Here is a 16,036-nt window from a genome sequence, read left to right as displayed (position 1 = left end):
CGGCAACATAATGTAAAGAGCTAGTCACTGTTTCAAGCCCATCTTTTATGACGGTTCACAGTTTAAATGTCTAAATGCATCACAACATACACAAATTTGTTCTCTTGTTTTTATTTACTAGACGAGTGTAGTTATTATATATTGTGACGTAATCACAACATCAAGTAAGTGCTTAATCCCGAATTTGTTTCTCATCATGAGTAGTTTTAGTGCAGAGTGAGTAGGCCACATCCTTTGTAATCCATGTTATAAACATCAGCCTAATTTGCCTTAATGAAAAGAAATCTGTTGGACATCGTGTTAAAAACATGCTAAATGAACAAGACGTTACGTTTGGAAAACGCTGGACTCTGTCCCTGATGTAAAGTGATTTCACAAGAGAAACCTGTTTCTTGAGGAATCTCACCGCTCCGGTTTCTCGTTTTATTGCATTAATCCACATCTACCGTCTTACGGATCTTCAGGAATCCAATAAAACGATTTCCACTTAGCTTGTCCCCGACTATTCTGGCGTCCTGGGGCACAACAGCCCTGGTTAATTAGTTAGTTGCTCACAGTTGTCAACCGAATAGTAGAGAAGTGCACTTGACGTAAGCTCCTGGACAGTGGCGGTTCTAGATCAAAATTACCAGGGGGCCGAGGTGTTTTTTCAGGGGCCACATATAAGGAGAAAACAGGGCAATATTTAAGTGTTCAAAATGTTTAGTTTAGTTTAGTTTAGTTAAACAAAATACATTTAGTATTAATACAATAAGACAAACATTGTTTGTGTCAATAAACATAATATAAAATGTGCTCAATAAACCTTAAAACCATGTTTGTCTTTTTGTAAAATAAGATTTCTTATTTTGCATAAAATAAAACTTTCATTTGCACGATGACACTTTTTTAATCTAAGCATTTAGCTGAATGCAGAGTCCTTTTTCTCAGCATGAGACTTGAATGTGCAATCACACTATCTTTATCTAAATCACACTCATCTCAGTCTTTTTTTATGTACAGTAAGGAGGAAAAATATAAAGGGGAAAAAAAGGAGACAATGTCCTTCTTGCTCCATTTCATGATGATAGCTCACTAAAAAGAAAACGGAGAGGATTGTAACATCTACTCTCAGAAGGCCATTCAAGTTTTTATTAAATAAGTAGGCTACATTTCCCAAGCATGACATCATGTTTACTGACTTAAGTAGCTTTGCTTATTCACAAACATAACAAGACCAAGCCGTGATTAGGTCAATAAAAACGGATTTTATCATTGTAGTGAACAAGAGTAAAAATGTGATGTTATTTCGTCACTGACGTCACGAAATTGAATCGTTTTCCAACCTGGGCCTCTTTAGTCCATGAAAGGCTGCTGGCTGTTCGCTTTCACATCCAAAGTTCCAAATTTGTGTTGCCGGTCTTCCAGAAGTGGGTAACACTGTGTGTGTAACACTTCAAAGAGTCCGCATAGAACGCTCCGACGCGTTGGTTCTGATCTTCGAGTCACCGGATATCACCGTAAGAAATTAATAAACCTATTATCCGTTCAGCACAGGGACCACAACAGGGGCCAGGAGCGTTTTTACAGGTGCACTGGCGCCTGTTGGCCCCTGTGTAAAACCAGTGCTCCCAGTGCTCCCGGAGCTTTATAAATCCTGTGTGGTCCATCAACATCTTTCCTCATTTTTCCTTCATCTTTCATGTGGAGGCAATTACAAGTGACCAGTCTGAACTTTTAAGTTGGAGGACTTGTGTGAACCAGCCAGACAGAGCCCATGTTTATGTCTGTGTGTATTTGGAATAAGATTACAGCATACAATATCAAGGACAGTAAATAAATAAAAAGAAAAAATGAATTGAAATGAAAAGTGTTGAAAGCTTTATACCACTTGTTAACAGACATAATGTCTCTCTTATCAAGAGAAGCAATGCTAGAGACATAATTTATGTGTACAATCACGCCTTCATCATGCATACAACCACACTCCAGTCCCAATGCTTCTTGCCTAATAGCAGGAGTAAATTCTGCATCACTGTCCCCTCAAATGTGGGTAAAAGTATTCACATACAATTGATCAACTGAAAAATACTACCACAGATGTTGCCATTTTAAATTCAGTAAAAATTATTTATAACCATGAAGCAGTGATTAATCAGGTTCACATGAAAATCTTTCAAACCCCTCTCTCTATTTCTGCAGCACTACATCCTTGCATTCGGCGGCATCATTGCAATCCCGCTGATCCTGGCTGAGCCCCTGTGCATAAAGGACAACAACACTGCAAAAAGTCAGCTCATCTCCACCATATTCTTTGTGTCAGGAATATGTACACTGCTGCAGGCGGTTGTTGGAATCAGGTAACTCGCCTTCCTACGTCACACGCACCCGTACACATGTGCTTTTGTGTGAACTTTGGAGGTGCTTCAACCCTCTGTGGAATGGTGTCGAAGTGGGACTGTCAGTCAGTCAGTCAAGATTTGCAGCAAGGGCAGAATGTTTCCTATATTCTCCTGTGTATTTGCCTTTTCACCTTTGCCATGAATGCTTTACATCACTGAAAAATGTACACAGACATCAACATTGCAACATAAACAACTAAATTAACAGTGCAAAAGGAAAACGGAAGACTGGTAATATGTATAGGACTGGATTAACATGTATGTCTATGCAAAAGAGCTGAGTGGTGGTGGTTCAAACCTATATACAGATGACCAGACATCTTTACAATTTACAATTTTTTACAAGGAAGCTTTTTAACATTTAAACAGTGGTGTTGTGGCAAATACACAGAGAATACAGGAAACATTCTGTACTTGCTGCAAATCTTGACTGAGTGACTGACAGTCCTCTTTGACACCATTCCACAGAGGGTTGAAGTACATCCAAAGTTCACCCAAAAGCACATGTGTACGGCCACTAAGATTTTGATTTGTTGAGGTGTGTGTCCTCCTACATACACTACATCCTTGCACTGATCCTGTGGTTGTTCCACAAACTTGACACCAAGACAAAGTGGAGAGGAGCTCTATGTGAGAGAGCCCCAGGTACCACCTTGCCCCTTGTGGCAGATCATGCAGAGATAAAGTGTGAGTCAGTTTGCTGCCGGCCACTGTGTCAGCGGAAAGGAGATTTTCTCCTCCACTGCCTTTGGAGTACTTTTATTGTTTAGATGTGAAATCCCAGCAGCCGTTTCATTACACTAATCCATTTGACAGTGATGCATTAATCTTAATGCTTTACAAAGTTCTGTGTGGGAGGCAGCACAGTCTTACAGCACAATATAATGCAGCGCTCCACATACACATCTGACCGCACTGGCCTAACAGTAAGCCTGAACAAATGGCAAATGCTTTTGTTTGAGCTCTCTTGCTACACCTTTTGGCAAAGGCTTAAGGAGGACAAAAATGTGATCCCAGCAAGCTTTGACGATGAATTATAAGTAAGCTAATCTTTATTTAGTTTCAAACAGTGGTGTCCAGTGTTTTATGAAGCTTGAAAATATGAGAATAACGTAACCAAAAATGCTAGACATATGTATGTATACTGCAACACAACAAAAGTACAAAATAAAAGAAATGCATACTGCAGCAGTAGGAACTACTAAAATATGCAAAATGAATGTATGATAGTGAGACAAAAACCACTGCCACATCTGTGGTAATTTGAACTATTTAGCAGCATAAAACCCATTACAGCAAAAATAATGCTCACACTGCTCACTATTATATATGTCAATAATGATGGTTACTCTAGTTGCACTTGTACCAGTGTACAAGTTGTAACAGTTATCCTGTGTAGTTTTAGATATCAATAACATTATGTTCCGTGTCGTAACATGTTGTCGTGTTAACATGTGTTAGAGTTATTCTGTTAAAATTGAGCCTTATGTGGGATACACTGGTTTGAGACAGTTTCAAAGATGAATATACTGCCAATGTTCTGATCTTCCTCCTCTATCACCATTCGTGAGCTGAGACAAGTTTTCAGAATGACTAGGATTTATGATTTGTGTTTATGTTGACTTATTTTCTGGCTAAGCGTCCAGTCAAAAGCAAATCACTCATTGAACTCTGCAGTGAGGTTTATTTTTTTTTGCAGATCCAGGTCATGCTAGTCTCCAGAGACAACATGTGGTCTTGTGACCTCTGAACTTTAACTCCCTCACCTCATTGACTTGCAGGTTACCAATTCTCCAGGGTGGGACCTTCAGTTTCATCACACCGACCCTGGCTATTCTCGCTCTGCCCAAGTGGCAGTGTCCGGCCCCTAATTCACCTGTGATGCTCTCCATGCAGCTGCAGAATGGCACTAGCTCGCTGGGACAGGAAACGTCTGATGAGATCTGGATGTCACGAATGCGTGAGGTGTGTTCATGAATAACTCTACACCAAGGCAACACCCCGTAGAAGGCTGTCATTTGGTGTAAAAAGCAATTTGAAAGTAACTGGTGACATTTCGGGTAAAATTTGCACAAACTGTATGTCCGCTTTGTTTCTGGAGATTTAGTGCTTCTGGATTGCCTCTGTCTGCATATTTGACATATTACCGAAATGTCAATTTAGCGTGTCGAGTATTAAGTGTCAGTAGCCCATTTATTACTTGTCAGCAGGAGATATAATTCCCTGTGGCAACAGTAACTTTGGATACCTTTGGACTGGAGGGATGGATGGAGCTCTGTGGAGCTGTAGGTTATCCTGCATTTACATGCACTTCAGTAAAGCATTTACAGCACACTGGCACCTTTTGTTTTTATGGGATTGGTGCAATGGGAACCATGAACCCAACAGTGGATTAAAAGAATGAAGCCAGATGTGCAGGTTTAACAAGTTCATAGACTAAATAATTTGGAAATTAATGGGAAACAGTTAGTGTTTTTTAAACAGTGCTTACAGGACTTTTTAACAAAATCAACAAAATTAAAGAATGAAAAAAAAAAAAAAAAAAATTAAAAATCCACATATCATAAGCCTAACAGTCATTTTTTTGACTTATGGTTACAATATCAATAACAATACCAATGTGCTTCCTTCATTTTTTTTTCTTGTTTTCCAAAAACATTCAAATATTGCACTAGGCTGACGATATGATATTTTTCTGTATCATATTATTACATCAGGTATTTATGGCAATTTACTGACCACATTATTTTCAGGATTATCTTTTATTTTGCATATTAAATGATTAAAAAACAAAACAAAACTAAAACTGACCGTGTAGCAGGCACAATGCATATAGCGTCATGAAATGGAATGCATTACAGTAACGACGGAGGTGATATGGCGTATGCTCTGATAATATAGACAATATATACAACAGTCGTTTTGGGTTTATGTAGGTGTAGAGGTCCAAGAAACTTGTGTATGACATGATATTTGATTGGTTGTCTGCCTGTAACAGATCTGCATTTTACTGTTGAAAACCCAGAAGTTTGAACTTCTGGGACTTGATGTAAACCGTATTAGGGCTGCACCGAATGTGCCATAGATACGAAACACTTGTCAATAGCGCATGGATTGAAATGATGTCCCAGATGTCCCACCTGCCTTCCACAGATCCAGGGAGCCATCCTGGTGTCATCTCTGATCCAACTCCTCTTGGGCTTTTCTGGGCTGGTGGGATTTGTGCTCAAATACATCGGCCCCCTGGCTATTGCTCCCACCATCAACCTCATTGGCCTGTCACTATTCATTGAAGCTGGAAAGAAGTCTGGAGGCCACTGGGGGATAGCTGCCCTGTGAGTGAATGTGTTTTTATAAAAAACTTCTTCCTGGAACAGATGCTCTAATAAATTGTCAAATGCCAGTCCTCACAAAGTTCTAGCTGGATTAACATCTGGAGACTGGGATGACCACAGCTTCAAGATTGTAGTTCCTGTGGTCTTTGGTGCTGCTTTGGGTCCTATGGATTGAGGAGAGGGACCTCTTTGGATCAGGCTTGTTGATCAGTTTGGGATATAGGGAAGGGTCCTGTCTGTGTGGGTGGTACATATCTAAGTAACATCCACATGAATGCCATGTCCAAAAATACCCAACAGTACAATACACAATATAGCAACACCACATCCCTAGAAAAATACATCCTAAAGACTCATTTATTACGTTAACTAATTAATTTTATCTATGTCTCTGTGCAGATGAACCGGTCAGTATTATTTTGACCACTTTCCTCCCCCTTCATTTGAGCACTCTATCTAAATCTATGTAATCTGGGCAGCTAATCTGCCTGTAACTCAATGTTCTACAGAAATCTCTTCTTTCATTTACCTTTGCCCCTGCTCTGTCTGAAATGAAATCTGTCTTCATTTACCGCTGCCATCTCCAGTTAATGCAGACTAATGTCTTTATATAGAGCGATCCTTGTGGGTTTTAAAAGGTCCAGCACATTCACCTCCTGGTGCCATGTATGGAGGATAATCAGCCATATCCTTCTTAGCCTCAGTGCCCCGTGCCCTTCCCTCCACCTTCATGAGTCTCAGTACAAGATATCCTGCTGCTTACAAGAGCAGGGGCACAAACGTCTTATTGGTGCAGTATCACTGTCCAAGCACACAAAAAATAGAAGGAAACATTGTAGATTTTAGACAATGTATGTTTCTTAAGTATTAGTGGCAGCTGAAATTATTTGGTGGCATCTTATGTTTGATTTTGATTTAAATCCAGAGAGCAGGGTTTATGAGGAGACCACTTCTACTGGCTCATTATCAGTGTTGCCTCAGTTACCCCCAGTTACCCCTCTCTCTCACACACACACACACACACACACACACACATACCTGGTGTGGATAAAAATAAAATAAAAAAAGAAACAAAAAAATTGAAAAAAAATCACACTGATAAAAAAAAGTTATGTTGAGTATGAAACTCGTGTAAATTACATTTTACTTGATGAATGCAGCAGCATGTGTTGTATTCATTGTTGCAAAACTTGTTCTGTAAATAGTTTGTTTCTGATTTCTGATCAACCCATATAAATTGTATGCTTAAAATAACATACCGGTTAAAGCCCCGTCCATTTCAACAAAACCCGATCCACTTTCTGGTTAAATCCCGTCTACTTCTGGATTAGGCCCCGCCCACTCCGAGTACAGATACAGATAATTCGTATGGTTAAGAGATACAGATACAGATAATGCTGTACTCGCTCATCCCTAGGTTTTATCAATTTCCTCTACAACATACTGCCCACCTAACGTCTTCAACTCTCCCCAACTTACTGGTTTTGTTCCAAAGTCTTCACTTAGAGACTTTTGAGACATTTTTTTTTCTGGAAGGCAAAACTCTGACCCTTCGGTTTCGAAGCTGTGCCTCTTACCACTGCTGCAGTGGCAGTGTTTCCAGCTCGAAAACACTCATCTCTCTCCTCCCTCCATTGTTGTTTATGCTTGTGACACTGTGTGGTATTACACGCGAGTTGTCATCATGCAGAAAACGAGATTTATCGCATACGTGACGTCACTCCCCGTGATGCAAGAAGAAAGCAAATATAACATGTGAAAAACAGTAACGTGCAACAACTTGGATAAGTAACTTTAACCTGATTACTGGTTTAGAAATAGTAATGCTTTAGATTACTCGTTACTGGAAAAAGAATAGCACATTAACCAACATCACTGGTCATCATAGTATACAGAGAGGTCACTATGGAAGATCAGAAGACTGGTTCTCAAATTAGAAAAAATATTTTTTTTCTTTCTCCCTTGACACAACAACAACAAAACCCTAACCAAAATCCTGGCCATGTGTTGTGTCATACAACATGAAAACACAACATCTCTGATTCCAGATAGTTCTAGATAGATATTTAGACAGCAAAACTGAGAAGAAAAATGAATTATAATTTTGGCCAAAATCAATATATATATATATGTGTGTGTGTGTTTCATGAAGCCTTTCATGAGCAGTGAGAAATACCATACAAACACCCAGAGTATTTTATGCTCAAGTGGACACTTGTGACACACTTATATATTCAACCATACTTTTTCAAGGTTCATATACTCCATGAACCTTGAAATTGTATGGTTGAGTACCTCACCTTACCTCCTCAAGGTTCTGTATGAGTGCCGAAAATTACATGTTGTCTTTTGGTCTGACCTCCCCCTAATTTTGATATATGAAAGCAATAATTCTTTTTTTTTTTTTTTTTCACATGCATGTAACCTGTAACTGACACTGTCCTTTTCCTGTCTTTTGTTTTTCCACAGCACAGTGTGTCTGATCCTCCTGTTCTCCCAATATCTCAGCAAAGTTGATGTTCCAATGATTGCCTACAAGGACAAGAAGTGGAAGGTTTTCCAGTATCCGCTCTTCAAGCTCTTCTCTGTGAGTTGCCAAAAGTTTGTCTTAGACAGACTTTAATGGTCCACAAGGAACAAAGTAGCTAAATTGTCACAGATAGATGAGCTGTTATACAGCTGGATAGAGTAGGGAATAAAAGAAGTTCTATAGCGTTCACTATAGGAGTGGAGCTGAATCATTCTGCTGGAGAATGAGCTCCTCTGACCCTCTAATGTTTGGTGTAGTGGATGGGATGGATTGTCCATAACAGAGAGCAGTTTTTCCAGTGTCCTCCTGTCCCTCACTGAGACAAACAACTTAAACTCTCTACCAATCACATGTCCAGCCTTTCGGATCAGTTTGTTTTCTGCCTGTTTTCTATCTGGTACCCAGCCAGTTTGACTGGACTGGCCCCTAAATGTAGTTTTGTCACATGTTATGTTTACATACAGATTAACACAACCATCACGAAAATATCTGAATGTGGCAAGGTGAGTGACACATGTGTAAGATAATATCTGCAGCGTAACCACATTTGTTCATCTTTTCTTATCTTTGCAGTTGTTCTCATTCACGCCTGTGAGGAGTTATCATCACTTTCATCTTATATACCAGTAAAATAATACTTACTGGAAGTGCATATTATAGATTTTTGAGTAAGATAATCAGCATGTACAGAATGTTTATATGAAAAATAATAAAAGTAACTGCCACTACACATACTCCCTGCAGACACACATTCACATGTGCACCCCAAGGACAAATCTGCTACAAATACTTGCCTTCATAGATGGAAAAAAAAAACCTTACTTGACATGGATACTTTAGTACTGCCTCCTGTCACGTCTAGATTACTGCTGATGATGGAAAAGCACAGATAATGTGTTTTTTTAACCTTTTCAACGCATGCACTGCTTTACATTCCTGCAGTTACATACTGTACCTTGTCAGTGTGAGAGCTGACACCCAGAACCACAGTCATCTGCTGGTAGCCATCAATCAGACAGTCAGGCTTTGAAACACGGGTCACTTCAGAGGAAATCAATGATAATCAATGACTTGTATGGACGGCTGTACATTATGCTGTTCAGATTTTAATTAGCAAATTACAATCAAAACATTTTAGTCAAAAATAAATCAAATGAATAACTGGTTGGCTGCTCTTGAGGATTGGAATGATTTATTATTTAAACCTAAAAGCCCATCTGAAAAGTAGTTTAGACATTGTAAAGTGTAAAATGCTGTTTTTTAGTGTGAAGTAATAAAGCTGCCGACTATGTAGGAGAAAGAAATGAGCCCACATACTGTGTGAGGTAAGTCAACAGCCAGTCTCTTGATAACTTGTTAATTATAATTCATCGTTAAGCACTAAAATGAAGAATTACATAATTTTGAACTTAATCCCACTGCTTTAGTTTAATACAAGCTCTGTACAAATCTCACACAATGCATCTCTGAGTAAAGACCAGGAGATTGCCTCTAAGCTGAAGCTGAGAAAATATAATAAACATTGTGCTGACATGTTTTCCTCTGAGCTACTTTTTAACTGTTCCTGGTAGTGACCTGATAATGATAAAAGCATTCTTGTGCAGTGCACAGTTCTCTGCTCCTATATAATCTCCGCACAAATACAATCCAAATTACACACTGTCATCATCATACTCAAATGTTTAATAATAATGCGGAATGAAGGAGTAGCACATATTCGTACCCGGCAGCTGTGGTTGCTGGTAGGGGGCGGACTGATTTAGTAGCTTTAAGATAACTCGGATATCACCTGTATTCGATAAAAATTTGATAAGTGGTAGGTAGGTAATATTATCTGTTTGAGCTGAAGCATGTGAGCGAGTGAAATATGTTATTTAGTGTTGTCAGTGTTTCTGCACTCCAGAATATGCAGAGAATGCAATTTTTTCAAAGGTTGACCCAAAGGAGTTACCTAAAAGTATTTCTGAAGCTTATGTTTTATGTATCTTGAACCTGGTTTACAATGTACCAAGACACTTTCTCTGTGTGGTAACTAATAGGCCCTGTTTGGGATGTGTGGTGGCTGGCTGGCCTGCTTCTTGCTGACCTTCTTCGATGTCCTACCTTCAAAGTCTGATGAGTATGGCTTCTCAGCCAGGACTGACATCAGCCTGGACGCTGTGACAAATTCGCCGTGGTTCCATGTGCCTTACCCAGGTAAGTGCGCTTATACCAGACGCATTTAAACCTATATGTGAATGTGTTTGTGATTTTAGTAGCCGCCACACACATCAGCAAAGTTCCCTTTTGACAACACAGTGTATTTTTTTCTATATATTTGTGAGTATTTAGAGTGCATATTACAATACCTATATAGGTACCATAGTGCAGGCCAGTGCCTTGCATTAGTTCTTCTATTAAAGAAATTCTCTCAATTACCGTATTACCAATGTAATGGAAACTGCTGGGTACCATGCCTCCTACAATTTATTCAACTTGTCAGCAGCTTGTCCTTAATTTAGTCTTTGTCAAACACTCTGAAGCTCTGCTGAGACTTACGCAACAGATTTTTAGTGATTCTCCAAAAGGTTGCTCTATGAAAAATTACTAGCCATGGGTGTAATTGCTTGAAATAGATCTGCTGATTTGGTACTGTCTTACGTGATAATGGATCTATATTGGATGACAACCTCTTGAAAACAATCAGCTGGCTATGGCTGGCAGCACGTTACACAGACTTGAACATGGAACATATGTTTCTTTATCTTCAGACCACATGCTGCTCAAAGAAAACTCAATAAACTTGGGAGCTGTCCCTTTCAATCCAAACCAGTTGAACACAGTAATTTTAGAAGTTTGTGGTTTGTGTCTTGTACCAGTGATCTGGATATACAGTGGAGTGAAAAGGGTTTCCCCCCTTCGTTTTTGCACGTTTGTCACAACTAAATGTTTCAGATCGTCAAGCAAATTTAAACGACTAAACACGAAATGGAGTTTTTTAGATGAAGGTGTTTGCCCTCCCCCCATTAAAAGATAACTGTGGTTTATCACACTTGAGTTCAGTTTGTGTAGCCACACCCAGGCCTCATTACTGCCACACCTGTTCTCAATGATGATTTGAAACATTCAGGTTTCACAAACATGCAAAAAAAAAAAAAAAAGAAAGAGAGAAATCAGGAGGGGGGCACTTTTTCACATCACTGTATCTTATTATACATGTATCCTGTATCTACATGTTTCCAAATATTGAATACACATGTCTGTCAAAAACTATTGTTGGGTCTATGGATTCATGGAGTCTTAAAACTCACCTGCAGGGTCAGTTTTCTCATTCATAAAAATGAGCTGCAGCCAGTTTTATGGCTGTTTGATTACTTGCACACATCATCTGCACTTCAGTCTGTCTTCCACATCTGGACCAGAGAGCTGTTAACAATTATAACAGTGACAACTGTGTCAGTGAAAATGTGTTATTATGTGATGTGAAAAAATATCTGTACCTAACATTTCTGGCAGCATTTAGTAAAAAAATATACAGACATGGTCATAAATTAGGCATTTTCACCACAAAAGGAGAACTAACTGAAACGCAGTTTACATCCTTGACTGTCCGGACTCACTTATTATAGAGTGTGTGTTAATTCAAATTGTGCTTGTAAAATATTAAGATGCTGACCTTCCCTGGGTCCCTCAGTGTGTTCATGAGAATGGGATGAACATATGCATGGAAAATCTCTGAAAGTGACTCTGAAACCTTGAGCTGATTTGACAGCAATTATGTTAAATGGGCTGATTCAGGCTATTTTGGGCTGATGAGCAAAGTCGATGTGTCTCCGCTGCGGTTGCAAACTTACCAACCAATGAAATTGGAAATCTTCAGGTTTGGCCGCTGCCTTATTTGTTTTTTTTTTTAAAGAAAGGGTTAAATCAATATGGACTTATGCGTTTTTATTCTGGCTTCTGGGTGCATTTTTCTGTGAACGTCTGTTTCTACATGACTACATGACCCTGAGATGACTGGAAACTATATACAGTATAGTATAATAACATTAGGTTATATAGGAATAAATGCCAGCTGGGTCTCTTTAGAACTTTCCAATGTAACTTATATAAGTTATTATATCATTTTAAGTACAAATCTACAGTATAAAGCTTTACATTTGCCATTTTAAGACTGTAATTGCAGTTGCATTTAACAGCAGTGTTTTGCTAGATGTCTGTGACTGTCATTGTTGTAGACAATCCATCTGGCTCTTGTTGTAGTCCAATTGTCCAATAAACATAAAGCTGCACTCCATGGAGTACTGCTTTTCAACATGCCTGCAAATCTTTCAGCTTGTTCTCATAGACAAACTTTTCTAAACTACAGACACTGCAATACAACCTGAAGGGTTTTGTCTAGTATATGCACTGACATGCCGTATTTAGCTTTATTTAGCTAATGATCATGACTCCCCTGCTGGTCAGGAATGTCTGAATGTACTGTCATGGACAAGGAACTGGACAGAAGCATGCCTGGTGCCAGAGGGAAGTCATTGGTCATTATTTAATACAACACTGACTCTGTAGTACTTGAATGTGACTGCTTTTTCATGTGAGAGTCATTCATGTGGCACTGCCAGTCCACTACACAGTCCCATAACTAAGCTAAAGAAAGAAAGCTGATTTTAGATATTACCACAGAATTCTTGGATCAAGCCCAGTCTGAAAGCAAATTACTCTTACCACAACAGTGGAATGCCACAATGCAAAATTTTGTAATCGGGCAACTTATTTTGTGTAATGTATCTTGAATAAATGGTCATGCAGTGTTTAAGTATTAAATGCAATCCAGCTAAAGCAGTGTTTTGTTGTCTAAACATTGACTAAAATGGCAGGCCCTTGATCCAAATGTCAAACACATATCCAAGACAAAGAACAATGACAGGCAACAAGATCTCTCATCGGCTTGCTGCCCATTTGTATACGTAAGACAGAAGTATTGTGGTTTAAACCTGGGTTTGTGAGACCCATATGCCACATTAAATATGTCTTAATGTTGATTCCATTTTATTTCATTTTCAGAGAAACCCCAAAGATGTTTGACGTCCTCTGCTAGTCACACCGCGATGTATAACTGCACTGTAAATGAAAGTGAAAGGGTATTAATTTACTTTAATAACATGAAATCAGATCCTTTCTAAAATGAGATAGTGTTGTACAAACCGTGATAAGCTCACTAAATCACAATGTTACAAAATGTTAGTATGATTCGTGGATCTCTTCAGATCTTTAAATAACACATGGAGCAGTCTGCATGCCTCATGTAAAGCTTTGATCTGGCAGATGTTGGGTACTACTGCATTGACTTTAAATCTCTCAGTCGTTTCAGGAAACATATCTATGATATGTAATAAAGACCATGGCCTCTCAGGTCACCTGGTAACAGTGTGCTAACGTCTCAGTGAAAAGACAAAATATGGAGGTTATTATACTACCCAGAGCTTGAAGAATTTTAAAAGTATCTGACAGTCTCTGAGAAACTCAAATATTTTCTTACTCTGCATCAACAGGTCAATGGGGTATGCCCACAGTGAGTTTGTCTTCAGTGTTGGGGATGATTGCAGGTGTTTTGGCATCCACCATGGAGTCCATCGGTGACTACTATGCTTGTGCTCGTTTGTCGGGGCGCCCCTCCACCACCCACTCACGCCATCAACCGAGGTATCGCCGTCGAGGGCATTGGCTGCATCCTGGCTGCCCTGTGGGGAACTGGAAACGGCACCACCTCCTACAGCCAAAACATTGCCGCACTTGGCATTACCAAGGTACAAGCCATAGTAATCCCAGATTGGGCTGTACGACTCTTTACAGATGTATTCAACATTTCTTGGCCACTAGAGGCCAAGCAAACAATTGTCCCATTATGCAAGAGCAGCACTGATTTAGAAAGTAATTTCTGCGTTTTTGGTGAATGTTCGGGTTTGTTTCATTTATCACGAAACGGTCAGATCCTACATGTACACTTTAGTTAGATATATGTATCTATGACAGATGTATGCGTATCAGCTCTCTTTTTCTGTCTCTAATGGGCCAACCTTACACAGATGGTTCCCTCCATATGAGCTGGATTCTTCTCAAGGTTTATTTTCCATGCAGTGCTCTGGGAGTTTTAGGCCGGATTTTGAAAAGCGTCTCGAGACAATTTGTATCGTTAGTGACACTATGTAAGTAAGATTGAACTGAATCAATTTTCACATTATCAATGACATTATGCACAGTTAAAATGATTTATTTGTCAGCTTCATGGCTGTGATCTTGTCCTTTATTTACTCTTCACCTTGATTGCACAAGGTCAAATTTCTTTCCAAGTTTCCACATGTACAAGTTTGCATCACAACAGTGACTACATCACGGCCTTGAACTGTGTAGCACCTTTCAAGGTGAGGGGCATGATTTTACTTTGACTATGGTCTTTTGATCAAATTAATAGGATAGGAAGCCTACAGTTTAGTATGATTTATTGACTGTGCCCTGTAGGCCCTTTTGGCTGACCAGACTGGCCTTTTAAATGATGATAAGGGAGGACTCACAGTTCACTGGGCATGTACTGTGCTACCTGTTACTGCACCATGCTCCCTATCACCAATAGAAACAGACTACTTAAAATCACCCACATGTGCTTCAAAATAATTCTCCTCCCCACTCCCAACCTACCAGCTTTGGTTAACACCGCCATAACCCATAAAGCACTGATGATAGCACATGACTCCTGCCACCCCCTCAATCCATCTTTCACACTGCTCCCCTCTGGTATCTGATACAGACAAATAACTTGCAAAGGACACGGTTTGCCAAGAGCTTCATGCCCATAGCCATATCTGCCCTGAACAACCTCAGCAGGAGGTAGAGGGGTTTTCACCATCATGTCTCTTGTGCAACTCTTTGTGATGTTTGTCATACTTGTGCTTGTGCCTAGATATGTTTGCATATGTGCCATGTGTGCGAACTGTAAAGCAAATTTCCACCTGGGGACAATATAGTATGATGCTGAATCTGTCAGAGTAAAGTTAGTTTGAACTGCCAATGTGGACACCATTACATATGATGCGTGGTACCTTGACATACGATTGATGATATATGATCCGTATATCCTCATATCTGTTTCATCATTTCGGAAAACACAGAGCCTTGTTTTAGGAGACCTCTGCTTGTGGAAACTGATACTCCATTCGCATATTTTTTTTTTTATTACTTCCTGGAATAGAGAATAAAAACACATTGTTTTGGTACATATTTAGTACATGTACAAATAGATTACACTGTACACTACAGTTATTTACTGATGGAATTTAAACCACCTGGTTGTGGGCAGCTATTATCCAAACTGAAGAACACCTTGCATTAGCCTGCAATTTCCACACGTTGGTTTTACGACAAAATTCCTAGAAAAGTGAGAAACAACAGTGCTTCCCAGGTCAAACCTCTTCTATATCATGTTACCTGCTGTAATTGTTTGGCTGGTATTGTGTTGTACTGACCTTGCAGATGTCCCTGCACTTGTCCGGCTGAGTGTGTGAGGACAGTTTGACCATTTTGGGAAAGCGAAAGGCTTGGTCAGTCAAGGCGACAGTTTAGAGTATTTATGCTTAGTCTTTTTGAGATTTTATTTCAGAAATGTTCTCTTCACATTCCAGGTGATCTTGAAAAAAACCTACAATCATAATTTTAACAGCAAATACCTATATCTATACTATCTCCATAATATGTCTATAAATGTGGCCATGTGTATCATCTTGGCAAACACTAGCAGAAGATAGAGCCAGAAAATA

The 16,036-nt window shown here is 39.3% G+C and overlaps 1 protein-coding gene across 1 annotated transcript in view; it reads left to right on the top strand.

Moving 5' to 3' along the window:
• The window catches only part of si:dkey-106n21.1 (solute carrier family 23 member 2), a 40,274-nt gene that overhangs the window by 12,552 nt on the left and 11,686 nt on the right, over positions 1 to 16,036 (top strand). The window contains 7 exon segments of the mRNA XM_047596599.1: positions 2,182 to 2,339; positions 4,163 to 4,346; positions 5,535 to 5,716; positions 8,186 to 8,303; positions 10,286 to 10,442; positions 13,778 to 13,890; positions 13,892 to 14,032. Coding sequence (XP_047452555.1) covers positions 2,182 to 2,339; positions 4,163 to 4,346; positions 5,535 to 5,716; positions 8,186 to 8,303; positions 10,286 to 10,442; positions 13,778 to 13,890; positions 13,892 to 14,032 — 1,053 coding nt within the window.

Source organism: Mugil cephalus, chromosome 10 (genome assembly GCF_022458985.1).
Source record: "Mugil cephalus isolate CIBA_MC_2020 chromosome 10, CIBA_Mcephalus_1.1, whole genome shotgun sequence".
Classification (NCBI taxonomy): Eukaryota; Metazoa; Chordata; class Actinopteri; order Mugiliformes; family Mugilidae; genus Mugil; species Mugil cephalus.
This window is presented reverse-complemented; position numbering and strand designations above follow the sequence as displayed.